Genomic DNA, 13,176 nt, shown 5'->3' on the forward strand with positions numbered 1-13,176 from the left:
TTTGTCACGTCTTGTTTGATCTAAGAACTATTTTTGAAAATATCTTTCTGTAAAGTAACTCCAGCTGTCCAAAAGAAATTTAGTGCAGTAAAAAGTACTAATAATTTCCTCTGTGATGTAGTGGAGTAGAAGTAGAAAGTAGCATAAAATTGAAATACTCATGCAAGTAAAAGTACCTCAAAAAATGTACCAAGTTACTTTTCACCACTGGCTAAATCTATGCATCTGAAAAAGCTTGTGAGAATATTCTCCAGGTGATAACTGCACTTTCTGTAGTTTCTCTTCTCATGATGACCTTATACCGACTCGTATCCATATTTTTCAAATTGAATATTATGGATTTTAAAGCAATATTGTCCCTTTATTAAGAAAGACTTCTCAGACAGACAATGTGAGGACACCACATAAACTCTCTAATAGAACCAGACAGTATAATCAGCCAAAGTCCTGCCTAGTATTTTAGGACAACCTACATGGCTAACATGTTGAGGTGCTTTGGGCCACGTCCAAGCAGGCTGCACCAGGCCACACCGTTAACCGGGGAGGGGTGTCGAAGACTCTGCAGGCAGCGCCAGCCAGAGCCTGAGTCAAAGTGAGAGTCCGGACTGGCCCACAGCTTCACCGTCTCCTCTTTGGCACAAGTCAGCAAGATTTGTCCAGTAGGATTCCACTTCATACTGGTGATTGACTCCTGTAACAACATGAAGAAGTATTCAGTTCTGAGAAGGAGTAAAAAATTATTAAATTAAATTAGGGATGCTAATTTAGATTTATTTTTCTGACCGATAACCGACCCTCATTCACCAATCATTAACCGTTAACCGACAAGTAGGCAACGCAGTCCCAGTTCACCCGTCCAGGCTGCTCGGACATACTTTCCTGGAACTGCGTAGCATCAGTGCGACTGACACAAGTCCATAGTGCTCCACGGGCTCGGACATAGGCTCCACGTAGCGCTATGGACTATGGAGCGCAAGTCCATAGCGCTCCGCGGAGCATATGTCCGAGCCCGTTTCCACCACATCCACCTGCGAGGTTGTCAGCTGTGTGTCTGCCCGGCATACTGCCCGCCACTCCTCATCAATATAGTGGCATGTGTCACGTAGCTCTCCGCTGTGAGCGCCGTCCGTCCAGCAGAGAGCCACGAAATTGGCAGCAAAAAAAAAAGATCTTAAAACGCAACTTGCTAGTGCAAAGTTTGCAAGTTAACTAGTAGTAGAAATAGATTGTATACCCAAATAATTTTTTTTTTTGAATTACCTTTTATTTTTGTTTTAATGATATTGTTTTTAACTGTTTAAGTGATAATCGGTAAAAACTATTATTGACGGTTAACGGTTAATCATTGACATCCCTTGGAGAGATAGACAGATACTTTATTGATCCCCAAGAGGAAATTCAAGGTCCCAGTAACTTAAAGACATCACACACACACACACACACACACACACACAATGCTAAAATTACAAAAAAAATTAAAAATCCACATGAATAATATGGACAATAAAAGAAAAGATACTAAATAAAAAATCCACATGAATGTACTAAGGGATGTATAAGCATGAGACGCTTGCAGTGACAGGGCAGGTAAGGTGCTCCATGGTAAGGTGCTCTATGAGAGTGTGTGTCATGGTTTAGTGCAAATAAGTCCAATAGTGCAAGGATATGTAGACATAGTAATATAAAAACTATATAGCAGTGCAAGGATAAAGTTTTAAAAAATACAGCATTAAATATGGGCATTATAAGGGAATAAAGTAGACAGCAGGATTAGTTTACCTTGTGTGCATCAATGACCACAATGGCTCCTTTTTCTAAGGGCTCTTTGGATCCTATCAGCAACTTGCCATCTGCGTAGCCCACAGCAAAAGGCTTGTCTTCACTGTACCAGGCTATGTGCATCACTGCCACTGAGAGAGGAGCAGAATTATCAAACATTTGTAAACTGACAACAATTTGGCAGGAGTTGTGTCATTTAGAGTGTATAGTCAGAAAATATCTCAACAACACTCAGCACAGAGATGTAGCACTCATTCAGAAACGTCCTCTTCGTACCATCTTTCCTGTAGCAGTGCTCCAGCTCGGTGCGGTGCATACTGGAGGTATCCAGCACCTCAATGAGCCCCAGAGATCCATCCATTCGTCCCACCAGCAGCATGTCCTTGGGTTCCCCGCACCACAAAGACTCTGCCTGCTCTTTAGGCCAAGCCAACGCCGACACCCAGTGAGGCTGCACGTCCAAAAGGCCCCTACCACCTTAGGGGAAGGGAACGGAAGTCACCGTTAGTGTAGTGCTGTTACCACGGTCAATTTATTACATCGACAATATCCAGTACTGTTCAAAGGTTGGAAATCTCTGACCACTAAAGTTTGATTGTGTCAGTCAGATGTCTGAGAGGACTACTCTATATAGTCTGAATGCTCTTTGATGCTTTTAGGTTGTAGAAAATACATTTGGTGTCTGAATTGGTTTTATTTATTTGTTTTTTTGAAGGGAAGAGAAAGAAGATAAATATAACTGCTGATTCATAACTTTTGATTGGTATTGTATAAGGGTGTGACGAGACACTCAGCTCACGGGACGATACACGAGATTGGGTCCATGAGAACGAGACGAGAAGAGGTTTTAACACTGTTTTAAAGAAAACTTCAATGATGAAATATGACTGGAAAAATTTGTGTTTTACTCAATCAAAGTCAGAGAATGAAAAACTAGCACTGTGAAAGGTTTTGCCACAAACTCAAATGGCTTCTCTCCTGTGTACTAACCTCTTCAGACCTAATAACTGCGGCGTTTCCGCCGGGAATCCAAAATGCTGCCACACAAACGATTTAAAAATGGCGGGTAGGGTTGGGTACCGTTCACATTTTTATCGGTACCTAAAATTCTGTGGTGGTAGCCAACGATACTTTTTCCCGGTACTTTCCCCTGTGTAATAATTACAGGCATAATTTTGCACTTGTGTACTGATATCTTGAGGCAACTTTTCACCCCAACGAGAAATATCATCATGTTTTAATATCGCGAGATCTTGTCACACCTCTAGTATTGTATGTTTACAGTCTATACATTATAAGCAGTTATTAAATGTATTGGAGTCAAGTGACCAGGTCAGACTTCTTCAGAACTAGTGTGAACACTCAAATCTTGCCAAGATCAGATTTTCTCAAATCAGATTGAGACCACTTCCATATGTGGTCCTGAATCAGACCCAGGTCTGATATTTTTCAATGCGGAGGCGGATTTGATGCGACTTTTACGTCAATCTACATCGACATTTGTCACAATTATGCTCTGGTGGGAGTTAGCCCTAGACACAGACAGTCAAATTAAAAACGTGACTAGGCCTACAAAATGGAGAACAGTGATGGAGCAAGTCAATAGAAGGAGAGTGAGGTGTTAGACCTAATTAGTGGATGCTCATTAATGTTATGGCTGCCATTACTTCCTCCATAACCTCCCTAACTTTAGTGCAACAGCGTGCTGCGTCTGATGTCATTGTTATTGTTCTTTTGTGCATGCGGGCAAACAGTTCACACTGGAATCTGATATAGGCCACATTTTAAAAGGTAATGTGAACAGCCAAACAAACAATCGGATCTGAGCAAAAAATCCAAATTAAGCATTAAGACTTGCGGTGGGAACGTAGCCTAAAAGAACTAACAAACTAATTGCACAGCAATGCCCACAGAAAAATGGTAATGCAGACACAGTCACAGTTCAGTGGCACTAGAACTGGGCTCATGAAAGCTAATAAGAATGGGATTGTGGACGTTCATCCTGGAGGCGACTGAAAGTGGCCAAGGACAGATGGTTCATGCTGCAGGCTGTGTGGTGGGAGGAAGGACATGATGATTGGACCACATCCAGTGAATCTATTTTTAATGGGAGCTATAAATTCTTAATGCTGTCTCATTCATATTCCGCTGACCTCACACACACCAGTGGTACAAGCTGAACCACATTACACATTTTCAAAGAAAAAACATTTTTCAACGCAGAGTTTATCATTAACATGCCGTCTAATAAAATAAAAACCAGAGAGTCAAGACCCCAGAGGAGCTAGAAAAAATAAATGCTTACCATTAACTTGCCAGATGTTGACCATTTTTTCCATGGCAGATGCCAGATATTTTCCAGTGACGCTCCATGCCAGAGGAGACATACAAGGATCGCTGGGAGATCCCAAACCTGACACGCCCTCCTCTGAAGAGCCATCACTGATGAGAACACAGAATAAAACACTAATGAGACCAAAACTTAAAGCTGCATTACTTTATTTATTTGGCCACTTAGAGGCAGCTTTAAATAAAACATCTGACATATTATCACCTTACAAAGTTATATGGGGAACATATTAGCACATACTAACACCCTATGAAGTTATTATGGGGAACATGTTAGCAAACAGTTGAGTATTTACACATCAACAGAACATTAGTATTCATTTAAATGTACTGTAAATCCAACATTCACTCTTCTCTGAGCTCTATTTGGTTTTCTCTAACTCATGAGGAAAATATCTGGCTCTAGCTGCTCAATGCTCTACTTTCTTCACCAGCTAGTCGCTAACTCTGTCTGATTGTCTTCTGGTGCTGGGCAGGTAGTGTGCAGTGGGTTTATAAGAGCGGTTTAGGTGATGGAAACAAAGGTGATGAAAAGATGCTACAGTGCTAGAGCTGAGGACAACTGCAGTTTGATGATAATTCACTGGAGGCCCCCCCTAACCCTACAACCCCTTTCACATTACGCTTTAGACGTTGTCAGACAAGAAAGTGGCACAGCAAAGTTAATCTGCAAAACATTTAGTTACAGAGGCTTGGTGATGTAGCGACTACTTGCAGGGCTTGTTTGTGAACTACTGTAGCTGGCAAGCCAGAAACCACTAAGACAAAAGCCAGCTGTGACACGTAAACTCTGGTAATTCTCATTCACAATAGCTTCCCGAACTTTTTCTCTAGACTGTAACGTTTACTCCCACCTTAGCCTTTTGTTCTCGGGATTATAAATCCTTTCATTCAACAAAGTTTTATTGATGAGGGGAAAACGCTCTCCGATTTAAGGAGCGTGCTAACGGCTAGCTTAGCAAATTTGCAGGTTAAAGTTCACCAAAGTTGAACTCAAAGTGAAAAGTGTCAGATTTGCTTCACCCCCCTGAATCTACTGATTGTGGCAATTCCACTGACATGAATTGATTTTGATGCACAATTTTGATCCTTTGTTTATGCAAAAACATTGATTCATGCAGCTTTAATAAACATATCAAATAAAACATAACATAGCTGCAGAAAAAAAGCATCAAAATAATGTCAGAAGGCAGTTTTGTGACTCCAATGTGGACTTGAAACAACAAAATATTTTATCAGATGTGCCTTTCGTTTAGACGGCGTTTTTGGGGCTTAAAAACGCAAAAAAGTGAAACCAGCCTCCAGAGTGGAAATCTTAAAAACGCTCCACCGTCGCGTTCCCGTCTAAAGGGTGAAAACACAAAAGTCTGCTCCGATCTGTTCACTGTGGCTCTCGCGCGTATGCGTTTACATCAAAGGCATGCGCCAGTACAGGAAAATAACAAAAAAACATGTCAGATTATTTCCATATGTCGGACCTTCAAGTTGCTCTAGCAGCTCTGATAAACATACAAGAGTCTTTTCAGCAGTTGACTCCCAGTGCACGCCCTGTTGTGCCTTTGTAATCTAAGGTTGTTTGGAGCCATAACTCCACCTCCTCGTCTGTCCAGACAAAATTGTCAGCTTTTGTTGTTTGCGTCGCCATGTTCTGGTTTCGTGCTACTAGGGTGAGAAGTAGGAGGAAGGTTCTACGCAGGCGCGCGGACTTGGTGGTGTTGTGTGGCAGTGCTTCACACCACCACCTAGCCGCCTGGTGTGCATACCACGTCGAATTTCACACACTTTTGCTCGCCTAAACACGGAATAAAAAGTGAGAACGCAACGCCACTACTGCGTTTTCTCTTCAGATCGTTTCAATCTAAACATAGCCTCCATCAACTGATAGAGATACACAGTGAACTGTACAACAGCTTTTCACTTCATACGAAACACTGCGTTTCATTAACATACTGAGGTTGAATGTCTTACTCCTTATTGAAGATGCAGGTCTGCTGGAGGGTGTACTGGTTCTTGGTTACGTTCCACATCCTGACGGTCCCATCGTTACCACTCGTTGCCAACAGGCCTTTCTTACTGCACCAACCACATGTGATGACCTGAGTGAAAGAGACTTTACTTAATACCAGTTTATATTCAACATTTTGAGTTCTGACCCAGCCAGGGAACAGTCATCATCCTATGTTGACTCACTCTGCTCTGGTGAGCCTCTAGCTTGATGAAGGAGCACTTTCGCAGGTCCCCTGCCATGTCGACAAAGGTCTGCGGCCGGCTATGGTTGTTGTCGCGGTCGTGGGCGGCCAGCGTGCGGACTAGCTGCTGGGCGGCCCACTGCCGGTGCTGCGAAGAGAGCCTGGAGGACAGGCAACAGGCTGCCAAAGCATTGGCCAGCTCCAGAGGCCCTACAGCGGAGGGATTATGGGAAGGATGGGCATACAAGTGCGCAATTAGACCTGCTCGACACGGAACAGAAAGTGACAAGGTGGCCCGGTGAGTGAGAGAAGGAACAAAAATGAAAGTGACAAACAGAAAAACCAAAAGGTGACCCCAATGAACAGAGAGAAACAAGCTGGATGAAGCATGAGTTGTGTGTTCATGAAGACTTAACAGACATTACTAATAAATTATAACATCACTACATGAATAACACAAATACATGATAATAATTATGAGATGATTAAAAATTAAAAAGGCCACAAAGTAAATCATTTTGACACATTGTTGAAAGATACAAATATGGAATGTGGCTTAATTAATCAAGGCAGTGTCATGTTAAGTAGGTTAAATTACTGTTATTTTGAAAAATAAGATAAATTGGAAAATATGCAAGAAAAACAACTACTTACTTTCCACAAAAACTGCCAATATGAAATATTATTTATTCGGAGACTAATGAGATGAATAAATCCACAGAAACCGTGACCAACGGACTGGATAACATGGAGCACCAGCTGATTTGTATCTCCTGCTCCTCCGAGCTACAAACCTCTTTTCTCCAGATCAGCCTTGTCATAAGCAGGTCTGAGTCTGGCGCCTTTATCTGCCAGCAGGGCCACCAGAGCCTGCGTCACCACAAAGTTGGGAGAGGTGACGAGCTTGTTCTCCTCGGCCACGCCACGCAGGAAGCTGGGCAGGAACTTCCTCTGGATGGGGTCGTCCACTGTGGTCAGATTCATGCCGGTAGCAGCCGAGATCAGGTTCTGGAGAGATATGAATATTAAATGATTGTGAGTTGCAGCTTTAATTTCTTGCTCGTTGTGTCATACCACCTTTTTCTAATGTTATCAACATCTTTCAACATGTTTATTAAGATCTCCATCATGTTTGTTGTATTTTATATATGTCCTATTGCTGTGTCAAAAAATGGCTATAATCAGTAATGTTTGGGTGTGTTTTGTTGCATTGTATTGCTCGCATGGCTACATGTACTGAAAAGTGGACATTGTTGCGGTATTAGTGCGCTAATGTTTTTTTGGCTTCCTGTCTTTAGAATGCTTATTTTGCTGCTGTCACTACTCCTTTGTCCTCTATCTAAATGAAGGCAAATAATGCCACCTAAAATACTTTAAGTGTGAATAATCTCAGTCAATAATCAACTACCTGTCTGAGACACAGAAAAGACATAATGTTTGACTCTTGACTGTGATCTGTTAAATGAAATATCAGATCTCAATAAAGCCATGATATGAACTCAGAAGGCTGATGAGTAACATTGTGTACCTGAGTGCAGAGCTGCACCAGCAGCTTGGCGGCGTTGGGACTGTTGGAGGCCAAGCAGCCCACTGCTGTGCTGAGGTAAGCCAGACAGGAGATGGGTTTGCTGGCCTTGGCAGCCCCGCGGGGCCTTTCAGCATGGCCGGAGCCTGATGTAGGACTGGTGGAAAGACCGGCTCGGCCTGCCGCTGCCAGGCACATCAGCCTGACCAAAGTCCTGATGTCGGTCAAACCCAGAGACTCCAGACCGGCTGCAAGGCTGCAGCTCGAGCCACTGTTTGGGAGAGAAGGGAGGGAAGTCATGTTTTACATAACGGACAGAAAACTGCTTCCATCTACCTGTGTACATGTGCATTTTAGGAGAATTCTTAAAATAGTCAAAATAATGTTTGACTTTCTACATCCAAAGGGTTGAAATTAATAAAATATTTTGGGGAATACAGATGTCTTTAATTTTATCGAACTACTTTGTCACTGTATGCAGTTTTTTTTAGTGGTTAGCAAAGACAAAGGTTGAAAATATTTCTGAATTAATGAAGAACAGTTGCTCAAATAAACATCATTTTCACATAAAGTTTGGTGAAATACACTGTAATAGGAGCAATTTAATTTGTCTGAGACATCACTCCCAAGAGTAATCAGATTATCATGTTCATTTTTTTGTATTAAAACCACTTTTTATGTCATTATGTTTCAAAATATTCTGATGACATTTGGACACTGTTTAGAGAAGGGTCTTTTTTTGATACTCTACCACAAAGGTTGTGAATTTTCAAATCCTACTAATAGCGTATTTACGGTACAAATAGCTAGACAGCTATTGTATTTGTTCAGTCAATGTTTTATTTTATTTAACCTTTATTTAACCAGGTAGGCCGTTGAGAACAGGTTCTCATTTGCAACGGCGACCTAGCTGTTATAAAATAAAAATAAAAGTTTTGCTAATTAAAGAAATGGGCATCTTTAATCTCACATTACTGAAGTATGTGAGATTACAGAAAGCTTTACCCTGAACATTTAATTTCCAAAGTTGTTATTGTTCATGTCAGCTAATCAAAGTAGACAGAGTAGAACAAGATGAAGATCTATATTCAGGCCATATATAACCCACACTGACGGACAGATGGAGTTTGCAGACTACCTGACAGACAGCAGGGACAGGGCTCTCATCACCATGCTTCTGGCCAGCAGCACCTGGGCTGCAGCCGTCACCCTCCTAAGCGCCATCACTCGGTCATGGGGGTTCTGGAGGGCTGCTGCCTGCTCGCCGAGGGTCACCCTGCCCGAAGAACTCTTATCCACCGCGGTCTGACAGCCTAAACACAAACACACGCTCAGTTCACTGCTATTTTTTTTTTTAAAGCTTACAGGGTTAAGGGTTGAACCAATCGCTTCACTTGACTATATAATATCAATGCATAAAATATGTTGTTGTCTCCAGAAGTAATGGGATCTTGTTAGAGCAACAAAAATTAACCGATTAGTTGTCTTTTATTGAATTAATCAACAAGTATTTGGATAATCGACCAATCTGTTTGAGTCATTTTTTTGTGGGAAAAAAAAGGTAAAAATTCTTAAATGTGTATAACTAAATATGTTCTAGTTTCTTCTCTCCTCTGTGACAGTAAACTGAATATCTTTGAGTTGTGGACAAAACCAAGACATTTGAGGACGTCATCTTGGGCTTTTTGGGAAACACTGATCAACTTTTTTCACCATTTTCTGACATTTTATAGAACAAATAACTAATCGATAAATCGAAAAAAATAATCATCGACAAATTAACCAACAGTGACTCATTGAATCATAAGTTGCAGCCCTAGATCTTGTCCTTCTCACCTATCTGCAGCAGGGTCTCTTCCATGCTGTTGGAGGCTGTCACCATGGCAATGGAGGCTCCCAGTGGGTCGCTGTCAGGGAACTGGACAGCCTCTGGGACGATCCTGCGCTCACTAAGACCCAGCGGTCCGGCCAAAAGCTCAAACTCCTCCTCCCCTGTCAGCTTCTCATCTTCGTCAACGTCTAGCATGTCCCAGTCCTCTGTAGCGGGACGGACAGGCGCAAACAATTTGAAATCAAAGACAAACACAAACGTCTTGTGTATCATTGCAAGACAAATTAAATACATCACATTAAAGGCATACTATGTATCTTTTCCCTGTAGTTCCAATGAGACAATCTGTAGGGGGACCAAAGAGGGAAAAGTTACAGAGTATGCCTTTAAATTTCAAATTGAGTTTGAAATGCTTACAATTACCTTCATAGACACTGTCCTGTTTTCCAAGGAGGTCAGGAGCCTGTCCCTTATACCTGAATACGTAGCGCACAATGAGAACATGGACAGGTATCAGTTTAACTTCTTTTAAATAACAAGTTGGAACAAAATAGTACAGATATAAAACAGAATGCCTGAGGACTCCAACATGACACACAGGTACAGGTGGCAAAAAACACAATTTTAAAAACAAAAATGAAATATGGGTTTATAATGTGGTCATGTCCTGCCTCCTGCATGTTCTACCCAGGGGCCACCCCTCGCCTAAACCAAACAGAGTATTTCCAGTAAGTGAGAACCCGTCTGACACGGACAATCTTCTGCTGTGTCCTACATGTGGGAAAGGGAAACTCTGGACAATGTCCGGACCTGAATTGGCAGACATTGTCTGGAATTCAAAACAGCTCTAGTTAAAGGTGCAGTAGGTAAGCCTTATAAAACTAACTTTCTGTCATATTTGCTGAAACTGACCCTATGTTCCAGTAGAGCTACATGAAGCAGGTCATTTAAAAAAAAATCCCGCTCCTCTGGCTCCACCTACAGCCTGGAGTGAGATTTGCAAAAATCCACCGCTCCCTGTTCAGATGCACCAATCAGGGCCGGGGGGGGGGGTGTCTAACTGCGTGTCAATCACTGCTCATGCACACACATCCATTCTCCCTTGTGGGGGGAGGGGCTTAGGAAACAGTTTTGGGCTTTAGCGGAAAGAGGGGAGGGACTGAGAAGTGTTCAGTGATCAAATTTTTTGGCTAAGTCCTGGATCTTCACAATCCTACCTACAGCACATTTAACAAGTAATGTAAGTAGGACACATAACAGTTACATTTTCCAACATAATTGTAATAACGCTGTAATAAATGCTGGATTTTTTTTAGGGCAATATCAATCTAATTTACGTAGATATATCAGCACAATTTATCAGCTTTAGTAGCTCCATAACAAGCAGCTTAGTTGTACGGACTAAGTCATAATGGGGCAAAATAATTAATTATGCTAAAATATAGCCCAGAAACAAATATGCGTCCTTGTTCACTCAATCTTTCTGTGCGTACCTCTCCACAATGGGGACTTTAGCCTTGCTTTTGATGGCCAGGTACTTCTCTCTGCAGGTACCACACAGCAGGTAGTAGGGGTTTCCACTCCCACACTCGCCTCCGAACCAGCCGTCTACGTAGGAGCCGTTGCTGCGGTAGCCTTGCCGGTTAGCGCTGCGGCCGCAGCCTGGGTGGCTCTTCTTCATGTGTTGATTGAAGTTGGCCACGTTAGCCTCGCACAACTCGCACACCACCACTTCATCTCGATCGTCTGTCTCGCATACGTGCTGCGAGGTGTGGTACAATTACAGAGGAACACACGCAGACACACACACACACACACACACACACACACACACACACACACACACACACACGACAGAGTTGTTCAGAACAGCAGTTAAGCCACCATACAATGTGATGTGCTAGAAATATGAATCGACAACAGCTTTGCATTAATGAGTTCCAAGCAACAGCCAATTATCAGCACTGAAAATAATCATTTTGTTATTGAAAAAGTGTTAAGTCTTTCATTCCATGCCAATTAGATCAGTGGAGTGAGTGTGCTTTTACAAGTTTCTGTCTCATAAAGCCATCCATTTCAGCGTGCAGATATAGTATGAAATAACTGGGAGTGAGAAGTGATGCAGGGCAGGTAACGAGCAGGTTACGAGCAGAATGGTGATGGCAGCCCTCTGGACATAGCAGAAAGTCACACACACCCATGTTGGCCAGTCCAGTACCTCCGGGATCCACATTCCCAGAATGTCGGTGTCACTGGCGAGGTCCTGGCCAAACATGGCCTCCATGGTCTCCTCGTCCAGGTCCATCTCCAGCTCTTCGTCAAGGTTGAAATCGTAAAGGGCTCCCGGATCTTGTTGCTGTTGGAGGGATGAGACCTCCCGACGTGACTGGCTGTGGTGTGCCTGCACCGAGCGGTACAGTCCAGCTTAGAAGGAGAGGAAGTTTAAAGTGAAGTAAGGAAGTGGGAGGTTTACCTGCAATTTCTTTAGACAAAGTGTGAAGAAAGGTAAAAGATGTCTTTGTTGAATATTCTTACCAGCGCGGGCTAACAGCGTGCGCGCAGCCAGGTCAAAGCGGTGTTTCCTACCGACAGCAGAGCGGCCTCTGAGTGGACCACCGCTGGAGGCTGATGCACTGTCCTGCTCCAGACCGTCAGGACTACAAAGTACACAAATATAGACTTTTCATATACTGTATACTAGGGCTGCAACTAACAATTATTTTCATAGTCGATTAATCTGTTGATTATTTTCTCGATTAATCGATTAGTTGTTTGATCTATAAAAATGTCAAAACATGGTGAAAAATGTGGATCAGTGTTTCCCAAAAAGTCCAAGATGACGTCCTCAAATGTCTTGTTTTGTCCCCAACTCAAAGATATTCAGTTAACTGTCACAGAGGAGAGAAGAAACTAGAAGATATTCACATTTAACAAGCTGACATCAGAGAAATCTTTTTTTTTTTTATAAAAAAAAAATGACAAAATAGTTGGCGATTAATTCAATAGTTGACAACTAATCGATTAATCGTTGCACCTCTACTGTATACGTTTACAAATTTACAAAAAAAAAAATTGATAATTTTTTGGCCTTTTTATTTTATTAGTGATAGTAGATAGACCAGAAAGGGGGGGAGAGAGAGTTGATGACACGCAGCGAGGTCGGATTCGAACCCGGGCCGCAGCAAAGGACTCAGCCCACACTGGGTGAGCTAGAGGTCCGCCACAATTTTTTTCTGTCATTCAGCATAAAGTGTAAACTGTAATTTTTTTTCTGATGATGCAATACAGAATCTTTACTTTAATTAATCCCAAGGACATCATACTCTGCTGTTTATCATGCTTTCACTGACTCAAAGTAGAACGTACACTTTAAAAAACTTCAATATCCTGCTGAACTTTTCAGGGGTTCTCACTTGGTTTACTCTCTTCTGCAGATAATGATGGCTGTGATCTTCACATTGTTTTGAATTATTAACGTGTAGTTGCTAACAAATTTCAAACCT

General features: G+C 42.2%; 1 protein-coding gene across 11 annotated transcripts in view; it reads right to left on the reverse strand.

Moving 5' to 3' along the window:
• herc1 (HECT and RLD domain containing E3 ubiquitin protein ligase family member 1) overlaps positions 1–13,176 on the reverse strand; it is an 80,867-nt gene that overhangs the window by 20,731 nt on the left and 46,960 nt on the right. For 8 of the 11 annotated variants that reach the window (XM_035999675.1, XM_035999678.1, XM_035999680.1 and 5 more), the window contains 14 exons: positions 12,209–12,330; positions 11,871–12,097; positions 11,167–11,435; positions 10,097–10,149; positions 9,679–9,879; positions 8,981–9,155; positions 7,846–8,113; positions 7,112–7,325; positions 6,319–6,578; positions 6,097–6,224; positions 4,085–4,221; positions 2,056–2,256; positions 1,780–1,910; positions 474–691 (listed from right to left, as the gene is read on the reverse strand). In XM_035999675.1, the coding sequence (XP_035855568.1) occupies positions 474–691; positions 1,780–1,910; positions 2,056–2,256; positions 4,085–4,221; positions 6,097–6,224; positions 6,319–6,578; positions 7,112–7,325; positions 7,846–8,113; positions 8,981–9,155; positions 9,679–9,879; positions 10,097–10,149; positions 11,167–11,435; positions 11,871–12,097; positions 12,209–12,330 (2,604 nt within the window). The remainder of the gene's footprint in view (positions 1–473; positions 692–1,779; positions 1,911–2,055; positions 2,257–4,084; positions 4,222–6,096; positions 6,225–6,318; positions 6,579–7,111; positions 7,326–7,845; positions 8,114–8,980; positions 9,156–9,678; positions 9,880–10,096; positions 10,150–11,166; positions 11,436–11,870; positions 12,098–12,208; positions 12,331–13,176) is intronic. The other 3 variants (XM_031323640.2, XM_035999681.1, XM_035999676.1) reach the window with 2 other exon arrangements.

Source organism: Sander lucioperca, chromosome 3, assembly GCF_008315115.2.
Source record: "Sander lucioperca isolate FBNREF2018 chromosome 3, SLUC_FBN_1.2, whole genome shotgun sequence".
In the NCBI taxonomy this organism is placed as follows: domain Eukaryota; kingdom Metazoa; phylum Chordata; class Actinopteri; order Perciformes; family Percidae; genus Sander; species Sander lucioperca.